At 31.2% G+C, this 15,560-nt stretch overlaps 1 protein-coding gene across 1 annotated transcript in view; it reads right to left on the bottom strand.

Annotated features, from left to right (window-relative positions):
• LOC117120304 (voltage-dependent calcium channel type A subunit alpha-1-like) overlaps positions 1–15,560 on the bottom strand; it is a 187,190-nt gene that overhangs the window by 9,106 nt on the left and 162,524 nt on the right. Inside the window, exons 43-48 of the mRNA XM_033265323.1 lie at positions 12,175–12,195; positions 7,368–7,558; positions 6,193–6,259; positions 4,335–4,430; positions 3,419–3,493; positions 840–2,120 (exon numbers count right to left, since the gene is read on the bottom strand). Coding sequence (XP_033121214.1) covers positions 840–2,120; positions 3,419–3,493; positions 4,335–4,430; positions 6,193–6,259; positions 7,368–7,558; positions 12,175–12,195 — 1,731 coding nt within the window. The remainder of the gene's footprint in view (positions 1–839; positions 2,121–3,418; positions 3,494–4,334; positions 4,431–6,192; positions 6,260–7,367; positions 7,559–12,174; positions 12,196–15,560) is intronic.

Here is a 15,560-nt window from a genome sequence, read left to right as displayed (position 1 = left end):
TTAGTAATCAAAATAACTACTAAATTATCTTGTAAACAACTGGATTTATTGTTGAACGTTAAAATTATGTAAATATTACTTAAGAGATAAAGGCTATAAAATATTACATAACATCTTTCCATGCTTAAATTTGGAATCACCTACTGTGATTTTTTAATGGGTACTAATCAATAAAAACAGTTTCCAATGCATCATTTCTCATTGTTTCTCAGTATCAGAGATGAGGGGACTCAATTGAGAAAAATGATTTGTGAAAAAAACAAAACAAAAAGTGTATGAAACCTGAATTTGAAAGAAATTGATCATGAGCTCATGAGCTCCGATGGGGTCTTGCCATTTCAGTGAAGGGGTACCATAATACAATTTTAAACAAATAATAAACCGAGAGATAAAAAAAAAAAAAAAAAAATAGGCTGGCCATGCAAATGTGCCTGTTTTGAAATTTTATAACTTTTTTTTTGTTGTTGAAATCAAATCATTTCAAACTCAAATACATTATAAAAATTTCATGCATTGAAAACAAATGTGACAACAATAAGGCATGCAAAATCATGTATACACCTAGATGTACCCAACTGGACAAATGGACCTAACTATTACTTAGCTCTACATCCTAAAGGAACTCTTGCTTTGAGACTTACTAAGTTGGCTATCACTAAAATCTACCAAGAGTGGATGAAACAGAATTGGATGTTAAAATACAAGGAAACACGTAAAGAACAACTTAATCATATCATCAATGTGATACAAGGGAGAGGTGTAACATCTACGGATTTTTTTATATTACTTCTGTAGTATACATTGAATAGGAAATACAATCAAAGAACAACAACAATCACCTCTTCACGTGTCAAGTTCGTTGAACCAAATCTGCTTTTGCGGTGGAACGAGTCCTCCAATCTAGTCTCTGAATTGTCTCGCTTCTGATAAGTCGGATCCAGAGGCTTACGACTGTCCCTCGACGCTCTCGGGTCAATGCCATTCCTATCTGTTACCCTTTCTATGTTGTTATTATATGACCTATCATACGACAGGGCCAGGTCCCTTCTTTGGTTATTATTATTTTGATGGTCTATAAGCCTGCTATTGTCTAAATTATTTTGATTTGTTGTTGAACGATTTTGTCTGTTATTTAACATACTGTTACTTGGACTGCGACCTTCCCAAAATCTATTTTGTGGTTCTGTTATGAAGGGATTGCTGGTACAAATGGGTTGCTCACCATCCCTTGGAAGACTAGTGTGAGATTTTGATTTTGTGTCAAAACCAAATTGGCTACTGCTTGGACTTGCATTTCGTTCCCGGTACTCATTACGTGGGAAATTCAAGTTAGAATCCAGTCCACTGTTTGGTGGATTGGAGAAGGAGTGCCGTTGTCGAGATTCTTGCATATCGATTCCGAGACCAAGCTGCTTAGTATTTTTACCACTTGGTCTTGTGTCAGATTTTGGCTCTATCAGCCTATTATCGTAAGACCGTTCATTTGAATATGGCCAGCTATCTTTTCTATTTTCACTCTTAAGCCCAGGGATATTGGAGGTCCGGTGTTCTCGAGGGGAGGATTGGTAACTATCTTGTGGTGATCTACCACTGTCATAATAGCTACGATGAGGTATACTCATGCTTGCTGTTTGAAGCAGCTTATCGTCATCATTTGATCTACAGCTTCTAAAATCCCTTCCCAGGTTATTTCTATCACTTGACTGTTGTTTATCAAGTGGATCTCTTACGTCATAAAAACTACGCTCATTTCTAGCCTCATCATTAAGGGAGTTTCTTCGTGATCTATTAGTTGGTGTAAAAGTGTCGCTAAATGGGCGCATATAGGGGTCACTAAGGTTGTTTCGAACAACAGGTTTTCTATCTGGATAATTTGTATAATCTTTTCGATTTCCTACGTCTGGGTAATCCATTTCATGGCCACCGAGTTGGTCGTAAGATCCATACCGTCCCCTTCCCTTGCCTACTCCGTACACCCTGGTAGGATCATGCGGTGCACGTTCAAAACCTTTATCCCTATCTAATGGGTGGTAATCTATTTCTGCCATAACCTGTGAAGACCTAGTTCTAGAAGGAGAGTGGTTGGAAGCGTAAAAGTCTGCATGCTTGTCCCACGTTTGCTTTTAAATAAAAGTTGAAAAAAAAAATATGAAAGGTCAGAAAGGTCGAGCATAAATGATAAGCTTGAGATGTTAAACTCCGTCAGGTTTCAAAATTTTCTAATGAAATTCACACATGTTAAAATGAACATGGAAATCATGAAAGGAATGACGAAGCTTTAGTCTGCAAACTCATTGTGGTTTATGTAACTGTGTGCATGAAAATGAAGAATAATCAAGTGATGGGATTAAGCATTGTGATTTTAATCATCATGCAAAAATCCAGGGTTAATCAATGTGCAAAATAAAGAACCCTATCTCTGTACCAGTCTGGGATAAATATGGTATATGCTCTATTTCTTATTAGAGCACAGTTAATATTTATCTATTTGTGAAAGATATCCCAGAGTGCTTCAGAGATTCAACAATTCCTGTCATACAATATGTATCAAGGTGCATTCAAACACATTTGAAAACCTTGTATGCATTATGGGTAAATGAGGTGCAGTGAATTTTGTTAAAAGTAAAATAAAACATCATTGAAAAAATGAAACAGGCTGATGGGTTAGACATGAAGATGTAATTTCATGTAATTGTTAACAAGCAATGTAATGAAATATGCCTTCTACTTGGCCACAGCTTCTACTAACACAATTGCATATTATACAGGTGTGATACACAGGTGTAATTCACTGCTACAATACACAGGTGTAATACACATGTATAATAAGCAAGTGTGATACACATGTGTAATACACAGGTGCAATACTCAGGTGTAATGCACAATTGTGATACACAGGTGTAATGCACAAGTGTAATACACAGGTATGATATACATTTATGATACCCAGGTGTAATACACAGGTGTTATACACAAGTGTAATAAATAGGTTTTTGGTAAACAATTTGGCCATGTTGAGGGATCATCACAACATATACATCTGTAGGTAATGATGCAATCTTATGGATATTAAAAATGAATTAGCTATTAATATGGTTGGATGCTAATAAATTTCTATATATGATAATATAATGTATTTTAATGTTAATTAGATGCACCATTCATATGTCTCTATGTTTGTTTGAGAGAAAGTAATAATACTGTTATTCACAAACCAGAACCACCAAACAAATTAAACACAAAATATTTCTGCACACATTTATAATAATCATTCTATAAGAATTTGATGAATGTTGCAAAGGTAAAGATACATTAGTGTGATGTGAAGATATTCTGAATGTTACAATAGGAATATATGCTGTATTATGTACTGCGAATGAGTGTGGTAAAAGTGTTTCACGGTGATGTAAAAACTTACTCTGCGATCTACTGATGAAGATTTTTTTACATCATTTGGATTTTCTCTATACTTCATATCTACCATCTCAAAGCCCTGTAGAAAATTAATGAAAAGAAATTGATTATTAATTGGTGAACATGTTGAAATGTTGTTTAGACTTTTTTTTTCTCTTTTATTAGTAACTTTCAGAAACATAAGTCTACACTAACATTTGTTTCAAATCTTACATATATTTTTTTTACACGTATACTCCAAGTATATAAGAAAATCAATAATATAGCAAAAATATATCTACAAGGAAATTTTAGAAGAGACTACTACTACCCCTATATTAACACTATACTGTATAGAATATGTATGATTAAAATCTATCTAAACATTGAATTGTATTATACGTTATGTATTAATATATTGCTCACTATTTTTTTTTAAATTGAACATTTTTAGTGAAAATAAATCAGTGCAGTAATTTTTAATATAAATGAACAAGAAATTTTAATTTGAGCTTTTAGAAACTAATCAATAATATTTACTTATTTATTTATCTACCAAATTTTCATGCGTATTCATTAAATAAGGATACAAAAATACAATACAAAAATATAAATTGGTAGTGGTATAAATGACAATACATATACTGTATAAAGGTAATTTATAAAACAGTTATTCATATTTTTTTTACTTTAGAGGAAATATTCAATTGATTTATAGTAATTTAATGACATGACTGTAATCATAAAGAATGTTCAATATATAATTAATCAATGCAATATATTTTTCATATATCAGAGCTTTTATAGTAAAAGTTTTATTAACCACATGCAGACCAAACCAATGTTCTAAAAGTTCTAGGAATACCATAAGAGCATAGATATAGCGATATAGGCTGCAAAATTCATGCACTAATTAGCAAGCATATTATTGAGTATATCACCTCATTATCATAAACTTCAAAGTTACAGGCATGATCATAATCGTTAAAATCTTCATCAAATGAACTTTCCAATACAATACCCTCGACTAGTCCATCCTGCCATCCACACATTTAAAGCACACGACAAGGAAAACACAAGTGAAACCAGACAATAAGTACATATAGCACAGGCATAAGTACAGGCATTTCAATCATAGCACACAAAGTGCAAAGCAATAAAATATACAGTAAGCATACAATATTCCAAATTATTAATGTTTAAATATATAAATGATTTTTGATTTTTATTATGAAAGTAACGATGATGATGTTGTTACCAATGGTTATAATGCTGATGTGCCCATGAAGATGACGCTGATAATGATGATGGTGGTGATTATGATGATGATGAAACAACATCAAATTTGGATATCAGGGTAAATTGGTCAGTTGTTTTCTATTTTTACATCTTTTTTATAGGCCTACAGTAGGCCTAATCTTATGGTACATTGTTAATCATCACTCATGCTATGCATTTTGATTAATAAAATGGTAACACAGAGGGCAACAATTCATAGTTATCAAATTTATTAATCAAAATCTAGAAACAAAATTTATATATTTTGGGCTCCTTATTGGGAAACATTTTCCTCTCCATGAAAATATCCCTGACCCAAAATTTTTGAGATTCTGATGATGATCAAGGTGGGGATACTGATGATGTTCATGATGATATTATGATGATGAAGATATTTGTTATGGTGTTCATAATACCTTGTTATTTAAGTGGTGATTTAAATAAGATAATGACAAAATACCAGTATATAATAATAATGTTAATTGAGATGCAATGATAAAATACTTTAGGCAAAAAAAAAAAATTTTACACAACCTTGGCATTACCTTACAGACGCGTGTGAATGCTTTTTATCTCGGTAAGAATAACTCGGGAGATCGCTCGGTTACAATTTGTTACTTTTTGTTAAATTTAACTTCACGTGTGAATCGGGTATAAGACGATGTTGTTGCCAATGGTTAAAACGCTGATGTGCCCATGAAGATGACGCTGATAATGATGATGGTGGTGATTATGATGATGATGAAACAAAATCAAATTTGGATATCAGGGTAAATTGGTCAGTTGTTTTCTATTTTTACATCTTTTTTTATAGGCCTACAGTAGGCCTAATCTTATGGTACATTGTTAATCATCACTCATCCTATGCATTTTGATTAATAAAATGGTAACACAGAGGGCAACAATTCATAGTTATCAAATTTATTAATCAAAATCTAGAAACAAAATTTATATATTTTGGGCTCCTTATTGGGAAACATTTTCCTCTCCATGAAAATATCCCTGACCCAAAATTTTTGAGATTCTGATGATGATCAAGGTGGGGATACTGATGATGTTCATGATGATATTATGATGATGAAGATATTTGTTATGGTGTTCATAATACCTTGTTATTTAAGTGGTGATTTAAATAAGATAATGACAAAATACCAGTATATAATAATAATGTTAATTGAGATGCAATGATAAAATACTTTAGGCAAAAAAAAAAATATATTAAATAGGAAGGTAACGATGATGATGATGATGATGTAGATTCTTCTGCATTTTATTAAAATTTCAAACTTTGTCATATTATTTTGCATTGTTAAAAATAGGTTTTAGTAATTTTTAATAAATTAATAGACAAACTATATACAATATACAATGCATAATTCAGAATGGCATCTGAGCTCATTGTTACACTGCAGTAATTACAGGGTACAATGTTTGCCATTAGTATACAAGCATTACACAGCATTTTTAATAATATACAACAACATCAATACTCCAGACATGAAAACATCAAGATCAACTCACCCTTGACCCACTGGGTGAGTCTTTGCCTCCTCTTCTATTGATTCCATTACTCGTATTGTTACTTTGTCTAAACAACAACAATTATGTTTACAGAAGCTGATTCAGAATATTACTGTGTGTAAAGATACAAACTATACTCTACCAATGTAAAAATGAATTAACCTACAGTAAATACATTAGAGTCTGTCTGTCTATAATACGGAATAAAAAAAAAGTTGTGCTATTGACCAATCATTAAGAATTGTTCATGAAAAACACTGCAATAATGTTAATATACTAAATTAGATACACAATAATATTAAGTATTACTTTTAAATCTTACTATTATCATTGTTTACCAGCATTAATTATAATTATTACTGATATTTTAACTAAAGGTTATTAAGTGAGTTCAAAAATCGCACATGATACAAACTGGTATGGTGAAACACCTCAATCAAGCAATCAACAAGGGGTCTTTTTTTGATCACATATAATCTTATTTTGCTGCGCATAGCAATACCCAAAACTAGCTGAAATCAGACAAATTATAATATACAGACAGGTTAGTTTCCGTGAGATTTTTGCCTACTCGTAGTAGGCTGACCTTTATTATGCCGAATATTATTATCATTAGCGCTGCTAACTACAGCATTAACATCGGTGATGGTTCCAGCTGCTCTCTGCCCAGGGTTTGGTTGGTAGAACCAAGCCTTTTCGGATGACTTTGGAGGTTCAGTGTATACATCTGGCTTGTGTGCACTTTAAAGAACCTATTGCATCTTTCGGAAGAGTAGGAGGTTACCCCGATGTTATGGTTCATTTCAGCCCCTGTTGTTGTGGAATGATGTAAACATGTAGCTACCATGAAGCGCCTCTTTACGGCTGCTAGGTAGCCACGGACCGCGCTGATACACAATTCAGCACAATGATGCTGCAAGTTATGGGTTATTTTCCTACCTTTACCTTTACCTGTATTATCATTATTATTATTATTATAATCATTTATTATTATTATTATTATTATTATTATTATTATTATTGAAAAAAATAAAGATCTGCTTCAAGCCTTTTCAATTCTTAAGATGTATCGCCTCAAGAATAAGGCTAAATCATCTTAATTTTCCTAATGGCAAAATTGTCATGTTTCTCCACATTTATTATATACATCATCATTATAAATTATGATACTGTACCTGATTGGCAAAGGTGATGGAGCTCTCATTCTTGGAGCTCCATCCACCTGTATGTTAAGTAGGGCATGTACAGGCGCAGCATTTTTTATCTGCATTTCTAACTCCTTGTCTTGAATATGATCTGCGTCCATCGGTTGCGTTGTTTTTTCTTTCTTAACAACACTAGCGATGGCACTGAACATCTTCGTTTGCTATAAAGTAAATCAAATAAAAGAATACAATTGTATATTGGAGTACATACAACAAAATTCAAATAAAACTAGCTTTTATAATAAAAAATTACAATACTTACCTTTTACATTGAAATGTGATGATATAAAATTAACAAAGTAAAATCTTCACAGATATTCTTTTATCAATTTCCATCATAAAATTCAAATCCTTAGTTTTTTTTCAAATATCAATAAGTATCTTCTAATAGATAGAAAATTACTACTAAATGTACTAGAGGAGGTTAAATTTATTGTATCACTTGTACCAAACTGGGGTAAAAGGAACATATTTTGCGAATTACTTTTATATCCTTCTATAAACACTTCTATTATAAGCATTTCATCATCTAAAAATGATAAAGCATCCAGATATATATTCTAAAAATTGTCTTGATGCTAAGAAAATATAAAAGTATATGAATATTTATATTTCATTTGAATAAGATATACTGCATCATTACATTTCATAGAAAAATTACATGTGCACAAACCTCTTCAGAAAAAAAGGGAAAATATGCAATGAAAATATACTATGCATATACATATATATATATATATATAAAATATGAGATTTTTGTCACATTAGCAATGCCATAAACATGTTTCATTTTTATAGGTATACAGGTAATGTATAATACAGGTATACATAGTTGTGTTACCATAAAAGATAAGATAATCTTTATTCTCATGTTTACAATGCTGTCTACATGAATTTTACATTAAAAAATTGTTTATAGGTATATAGTTAATGTACAATATAGATAATATAAACAAGTTGTGTTATAGTTTGAATAAATATTGGTGGAATATAATTCAACTTGAACCTTTTATCATATTTAGGGTGTAATAGCTGATGCATACGTAATCCTATGAGGATAACCCTTCAAGTATTACATATTATATTTACTTTCATTTCAGTATGAACTTTTTAATCAATAAAATCACTTTGTTCTAAGGTTTGTTATATTTACCCAAAAAAACCCCAAAAAACAAAAACTAAAAACAAAAAAAAACTATACTTTTTACATCAGAAAAAAATAACATGTTTAAAAAAAAACAACCAAAATATCCATTTCAATGATCTTTTTTTATAAGCAGAGAATATTTTGTTGTGATATTCAGTAATTTGATCAAACAATTAACAGTTGTTGATAAGCTTTAAAATGAACTTTTAAGCAGTTATAAGTTTCAAGTGCAGGTTTGATCAACGCTTTTAGTAAGTGAAATATCATGATTTCTGCATTAAGAAGTGAAAATTGCTTCTAAATCCTGTGACATTGAGTGGTGAAACTGGTGCTTAAATATAACCAATATCTATGATAGACATGCCAAGGCATAATACCTTCTTGAGATTCTTGAAAAAACACAAGATTAAAATATATAAAAAATCATGCAAAAATGGGGAAAACGAGTAATTGTGGATGGCATTCAATATAAATTGTCAGTTGTAAAATGTGCTGAATTTGAGGGTTATATCTCAAGCTATAATCACATTAGAAACGGGTATCAAAGGGGCAAACCTACCACTACAAGCAGCTTTACTCTAAACAATTACATGTGTGTGTGTGTGCATCATATGTATATGAATACTGTCTATTCGGGTGGCAGGTGGATGGTGTACTTGTGGGTATGTGCATGGGTATATGCGCGGCACAAGAGGGTGTCAGGGAAATTACAAAACTGTAATTTAATTTTAAATCTTTTATCTGTCTCTTATACACAATATCATGATTTCTGCATTAAGAAGTGAAAATTGCTTCTAAATCCTGTGACATTGAGTGGTGAAACTGGTGCTTAAATATAACCAATATCTATGATAGACATGCCAAGGCACATTACCTTCTTGAAATTCTTGAAAAAACACAAGATTAAAATATATAAAAAATCATGCAAAAATGGGGAAAACGAGTAATTGTGGATGGCATTCAATATAAATTGTCAGTTGTAAAATGTGCTGAATTTGAGGGTTATATCTCAAGCTATAATCACATTAGAAACGGGTATCAAAGGGGCAAACCTACCACTACAAGCAGCTTTACTCTAAACAATTACATGTGTGTGTGTGTGCATCATATGTATATGAATACTGTCTATTCGGGTGGCAGGTGGATGGTGTACTTGTGGGTATGTGCATGGGTATATGCGCGGCACAAGAGGGTGTCAGGGAAATTACCCACACCCATTCGACAAGCATCATTGGATGGCACTTGAAGAAGGTGAACTAAAAAAGTGGAGGATTCAGAAATTTGAAATTGAGGGAGCCGCAAGGAGAAACATTTACAAATGGAGAGTGTAGAGCAAATGAGCTCTACCATGGTTGGGGTGAGGTACACAATTTTATGGGTTTCTTTTTGACCTCCATTCTAAACAATTTTAAAGCAAATAGTGGGGGCTTGAGCCACTTGCCCCCCACCAGTGTTTTTAGTCCTGGACCCTGACTGGCAGTACTAAGTCAAACAATTTGATAGGACCCTTGTCGGTAAACTTCTGCAATTGTAACAATACTGTATCGATAATAATAATTGTAATAATAATACTAATTAGCCCTAATATTAAATCATATATTTTTCATTTAAGTAAAATATAATTGAATTGATGTTTAAAAAAAGGGGTTGCAACTTAATGCAGATCTTAAATAAATGGAGGTGATTTAAGGCTCTCTAAAAAAACAAAAGCAGTTGATATTTGGATCCTGAAAGAGGAGATGTTGTAAGTTGTATGAATCTGAAAAGAGAAGAGATTGTAAGTTGTATAGATAAAGGGTGGTGATATAAAACACTCTCAAGAAAAAAGAGGTTGAGGGTTATATGGATCCTGAAAAATGAGAGGTTGTGTTATATTGACCTTGAAAGAGGAAGGCTTGGTCAAATTTATGGGTATTGAATGAGAAGTCATGAATTGTATAAATTTTGAAGTGGGGTTGTAAGTTGTATAATATAATTACTGTATTAAAAGGAGACTGTATATTAAAGTTGTAGGAATATTGGAAAAGAAGAGGATGGATATTGAAAGGGGAGAGGTTTTAGGTTGTATAGACCTAGCTTCATGAAAGAAAATATTGTGAGTTGTGAGTTGTACATGTAACGGTTACTGAAAGATGGGTTGTATACAGTAGGTTGTATGAATCTTGAAAAAAAGAGGAAAGGTTGTGAGTTGTACGATCAAAAAGGAGAGGTTGTAAGGATCTGAAGAGAGATTGTAAGTCATAAGGATCCTGAAAGAAGAGGTTATAAGTTGTATGATCTTGATAGTAGAGAGGTTGGAAGTTGTATGGATCTTGAAGAGGAGAGGTTGGAAGTTGTATGAACCTTGAAAGTGAAGAAGTTGGAAGCTGTGTGGATCTTGAAAGAAGAGAGGTTGGAAGCTGTATGGATTTCGAAAGAGGGAGAGGTTGGAAGTTATATGGACTTTGAAAGAGGAGAGATTGGACAAAGGACGAACCTTGCAAGAGAAAAGGTTTGTCTTTTTTTACATATCATTAAAGAAAATGGTTTGAGCTGTATGAATTTTGATGGAGGTTTTATTATTGGCTCTATGAATCTTTAGAAAATAGAGTAGAGATTGCTATTTTTGCTACTATCCTGCATTACTAAATGTCAGATAATAACTATGAATTGTAGGTTTCCTGTGTTATTTCGGTGGTTCTGATGTTCTGGAAAACAAACTCAATGATGTCCTCTTATAATACCTTTCAAGCAAGTTCAGGATGGGGAAGAATTTAGCAGTTGGATTATTCTGGAAGACAGACTCCTGCAAATTTTCTAATAGTAAGGTATGCCATATTTGAGGGTATCCCATGGCTGAAGACACATTGGCTGTCGTCAAAGTTTAGCGGTTTTGTGTGCATAGGTAGACTAAATTTAGTATTTGCTATTATTGTCTTCTCAATGTATTTTTTAAAAATAAAATGGTGGGGGGGAGGGGCTGCAGGCCCAGAAAAAAAACAACAACAATTGTTTTGGAGACTATGTAAGTTTTGTTACTTTGTCGGATAATGTAATATTCATATTTACTTGATCAAACTGTTTCTACTTTTGTTGGATTTACCTCCCTCATCATCATTATCCTTATCATCACCACCACCACTATCTTAATCAATTATCATCATCATCAACATCAACCATTATGGATTTGTAATATCATCTTATAGTACTGCAGTGTAGTTTGGTCAGGTCCTGTTAAGTTTTCCAGAAGGTGAACAAGATGAATGTTTAACTGAACCGCTAGGAAAAAACTGTAATTTAATTTTAAATCTTTTATAATTTGTCAGAATGTTAAACCCTTTTTATATTATTATTCAGACTATGTAAATGGAGAAAAGGGATTGTGTGACTTAATGTATATTATACTGTAATAATCAAGTATATATATATATATATATATATATAATATATATAAGATACAAAACTGTATAAAATTCCTATAGGGAAGTTCAGTCACAGTATGGTTCAAAAAAAGTATTACACAAAAATTGTATGCAGAAAGTGTACGAGTTAGTATAGGTGCAGAAAAGTGTCAATTGAAGAGAGCAAAATAGTCATGCAATCGTGTTTGGTGAAACATAAGTTAGAAAGCAAACATCTTTCGCTTGTTACCTGCTTAGCATCTTGGATTATCTAAATTTGACAATACATGCAAGAGAAAAATGTTCACAAGGTTATAACGCTATAGACTCATTTTGTGTGTATAGAGAGGTGAGAGGGGCAAAGGTCCTACTAGGAGTGTGTTCAGTTTTGTTAATTAACTGGAATGAAGTTATGTATGGAAATATAGTATTAGTTTGACTAAGTCTATGATTGGGGTATAGAGGGTTGGTCTTTCTTGAGTTAGGGTGATGAAAGTGAGAGTGAAGTTATATTATGATATTGTAAAGAATTCTACACTTGACCCCCTTCCCTAACCCACCACTCTGGTGTTGGTATAACTGTCTTGAAGTATAAACTCCCAGTAACCTCCTAGAACAATAGTGTAAGACACAATGAAAGAATATCACTATGAAATGTGTTTTCCGTCAAATATATATACTCTTGATTAATTTAAAAATACACATACAGAAAATACATTATATATAAATTAGTAGCCTTCGTTAGTTTGTAGATGGGTAGATGTGTGTAGATGTGTGTAGAAACACATAATATGTGGTTACCTCAATGAAAAGATTATATGAATATAATATAAAAAAGCTATGAAATACACATAAATTTAAACTCTCCTTTACCAATCCCCCAAAACAAAACAAACAAACAAACAAAAAAACCAACAAAAAAAACATGTTAGTCTTCATTTTAAAGTAAGAAAAGGTAAAATATTTAAAAAACTACAGAATTAAGTGTAAATTGAATTTACATAAATTCACAATATTAGTGACAGAAACTAAAGGGGGAAAAGATAATGAAAACCTGAAAGAAAATAGAATAAATGAGTACAAGATAGTCTAAAGAAACATAAAGGAATTTTCTGATGAGTTAATGACGAGAAGAGCATCAAGCTATATCATGTTGATATCAAATCTGCTAATTAGTATAATTAATATTTAAATTGATGAGAATCCCTATCTGAAAATGCAATTATTATTGCAAGTGCAGCCAAATAGGTGGGGGCAACTTAATGTCTGCCATGAAGGAAGTACTGTATTATAATGAAAATCAATATTATGATGTTAATGATCATAATACTTATTATTAAATGTTAATAATAATATCACTGTAGTTATTGTAGGATTATTAAATGTTATAAATTTAGGATAGATGTCACTTGTTCTACAATATTTCATGATACTTGACAGGTTCCAATTAAGTTGAAATGTATAGTATACCACAATAATAATGATGGTAATACGGTAGAGATTGTAGCTATAATTAAAACAATATTTAAATAATGATGTTAATAGGACAAAACATAATAATTTATTAATAATGATGAAGATAATTAAATAATGATAATGTAATATTAGCAAAGTCTAATAAAAAAACTTCTTCATGAATTTGTCAGCTTCTAACATAATAATATATTAATGATGAAGATGAAAATATTTTTAAAAAAATGATAATGTAATATAAGTAAAATATAAAAATAATGTTGAAATACTGCATGCTCATGGTAGACTCCTGTTTAGACATTGCAGTTATGCCAACTTAACCTGCAGACATGTAAATAGTTAATGAACCACAAAATACCCCTATTTTAATACTACCAATAACAAGGTAGGATCATTGGTATACAGCTTGTATGAAAAAACCCAATCCATGAAAATAGCAACTAAACAAATATCCAAGTTAAATATACCCAACACCAGTAAGAAACATCCTGACAAAAGACAAAATAAAAATAATAAAATTTCTAAACATACCACCCTATAACAACATTATTAGAGACTGACATGAAATGTAACAATCACAAAATATGTTCTTCTCTGAGACAAAAACCAAAATATACCCATAAACCAACAATAAGTACCAATACATTGAACCAATCACCAAGGAAAAACAACACAACCCAGAAGTGCCCAGTTGACCCAGAACCAAAAATAAACCACAACCAGGATGATTCTTTTCAATAACACAGCTTCACACATATTAATTTCTTCTTGAACTTTATTTTCAATAATCACGGAAAAACCATCAAATCCAGGGTTTCTGCATAGCAACCAAACAGCATTCTCATAATGAAATCCACACATTTCCATGGAAGCCAAGATTTATTTCTTAGAATGTCTATTTATTTTTAAGGTTGATGTAAATGATGTATCCATAGTAACTAAAACAGTTGCTAAACTTAATTGATATTGATAATTGTAAACCAATTTAATAGGCAAAATCCAAACAAAAATTATAAATTAAAAGTCAAGAAATCAGTCATTTTTTTCCAAATAATAATTATGAAATTATTAACTTAACAACCCTGCACTCCTGTATATCAAATTTTCCCAGGTAAAACTTAAGAAAATGTATCACTATACAAAATCAGTTGTATGGTTTGGTAAATATTATAGAACCACAATCAATAAAACTTTACTACTGCTTTAATATAACCATAATTATTTAGATTTTTATCCAAAATATATATATAAAAAAACAACTTTTAAGGTTAAGGATTTAAAACCTGGTAATTGGAACTGCATTAAGGGCAATACTACCATAATAGTGAAATATTAAACAAAATAAAATCTGATAAATGTTAATATAGGTTGAAATAAATTGGAAATCTTCAAGAAAACACTGACATTTTTTTATGAAATAAAATATCAATTGATGAATAAAATGTTAATAACTACGAAATAATAAATACACTACATTCAATAAACATTAAGGATTAATATTACAGTAGATTGCTGTTGTTAAAAATAGTATTAATAAAGGGGTTATCTCTAAATTAAATAAGGCAATAATTCTACGATATACTGCTGTTTGATGAACAAATATGAGATGTTTCATTACATTAGATGGCCTGTGTATATAATGAGCACTATTATTTCAATTATCAATCAAAATTTTAAAAATAAAATTACCATTACCAATACTTAATATGATTGTCATAACATAATTATTATTATAATTATTACCTCTGTTTTATTTACAGTCATATTTACATTATATACTTTACTGTTACGTAGCCAATTTTCATTAACTACTTAAATGTTAAGTTTGGGCGAATTATTTGCATACAGAACGAACTTAAAATCTGCATATTTCGTTAAAATTAAAGCCATTAGCCTCAATGTCATATTCTGTTGCTACTACTAATATAACTACATTCATTTTGTATTGCCATATTTTAAACAATGTTACAACAAAACTGACAACAGTTATAAATTTTGCCAGTATAGTATAGCCTCAATAGAGGGACATTATAAATGGAGTTGCTCTATGCAATTTTCTTAATTAAAGTTGGTACTTTAATAATGAATCTTAAGGTGTGTGAGACTTAAATTTCTCTGTTTCCCTCCGACCCTGGTCTGCAAAAGCCTTGTTTATTTCAGTAT

Source organism: Anneissia japonica, unplaced genomic scaffold, assembly GCF_011630105.1.
Source record: "Anneissia japonica isolate Jap-2015-1 unplaced genomic scaffold, ASM1163010v1 scaffold288069_len450862_cov184, whole genome shotgun sequence".
Classification (NCBI taxonomy): Eukaryota; Metazoa; Echinodermata; class Crinoidea; order Comatulida; family Comatulidae; genus Anneissia; species Anneissia japonica.
Note: the sequence above shows the minus strand (reverse complement) of the source record. Positions and strands in the feature narration are given on the sequence as shown.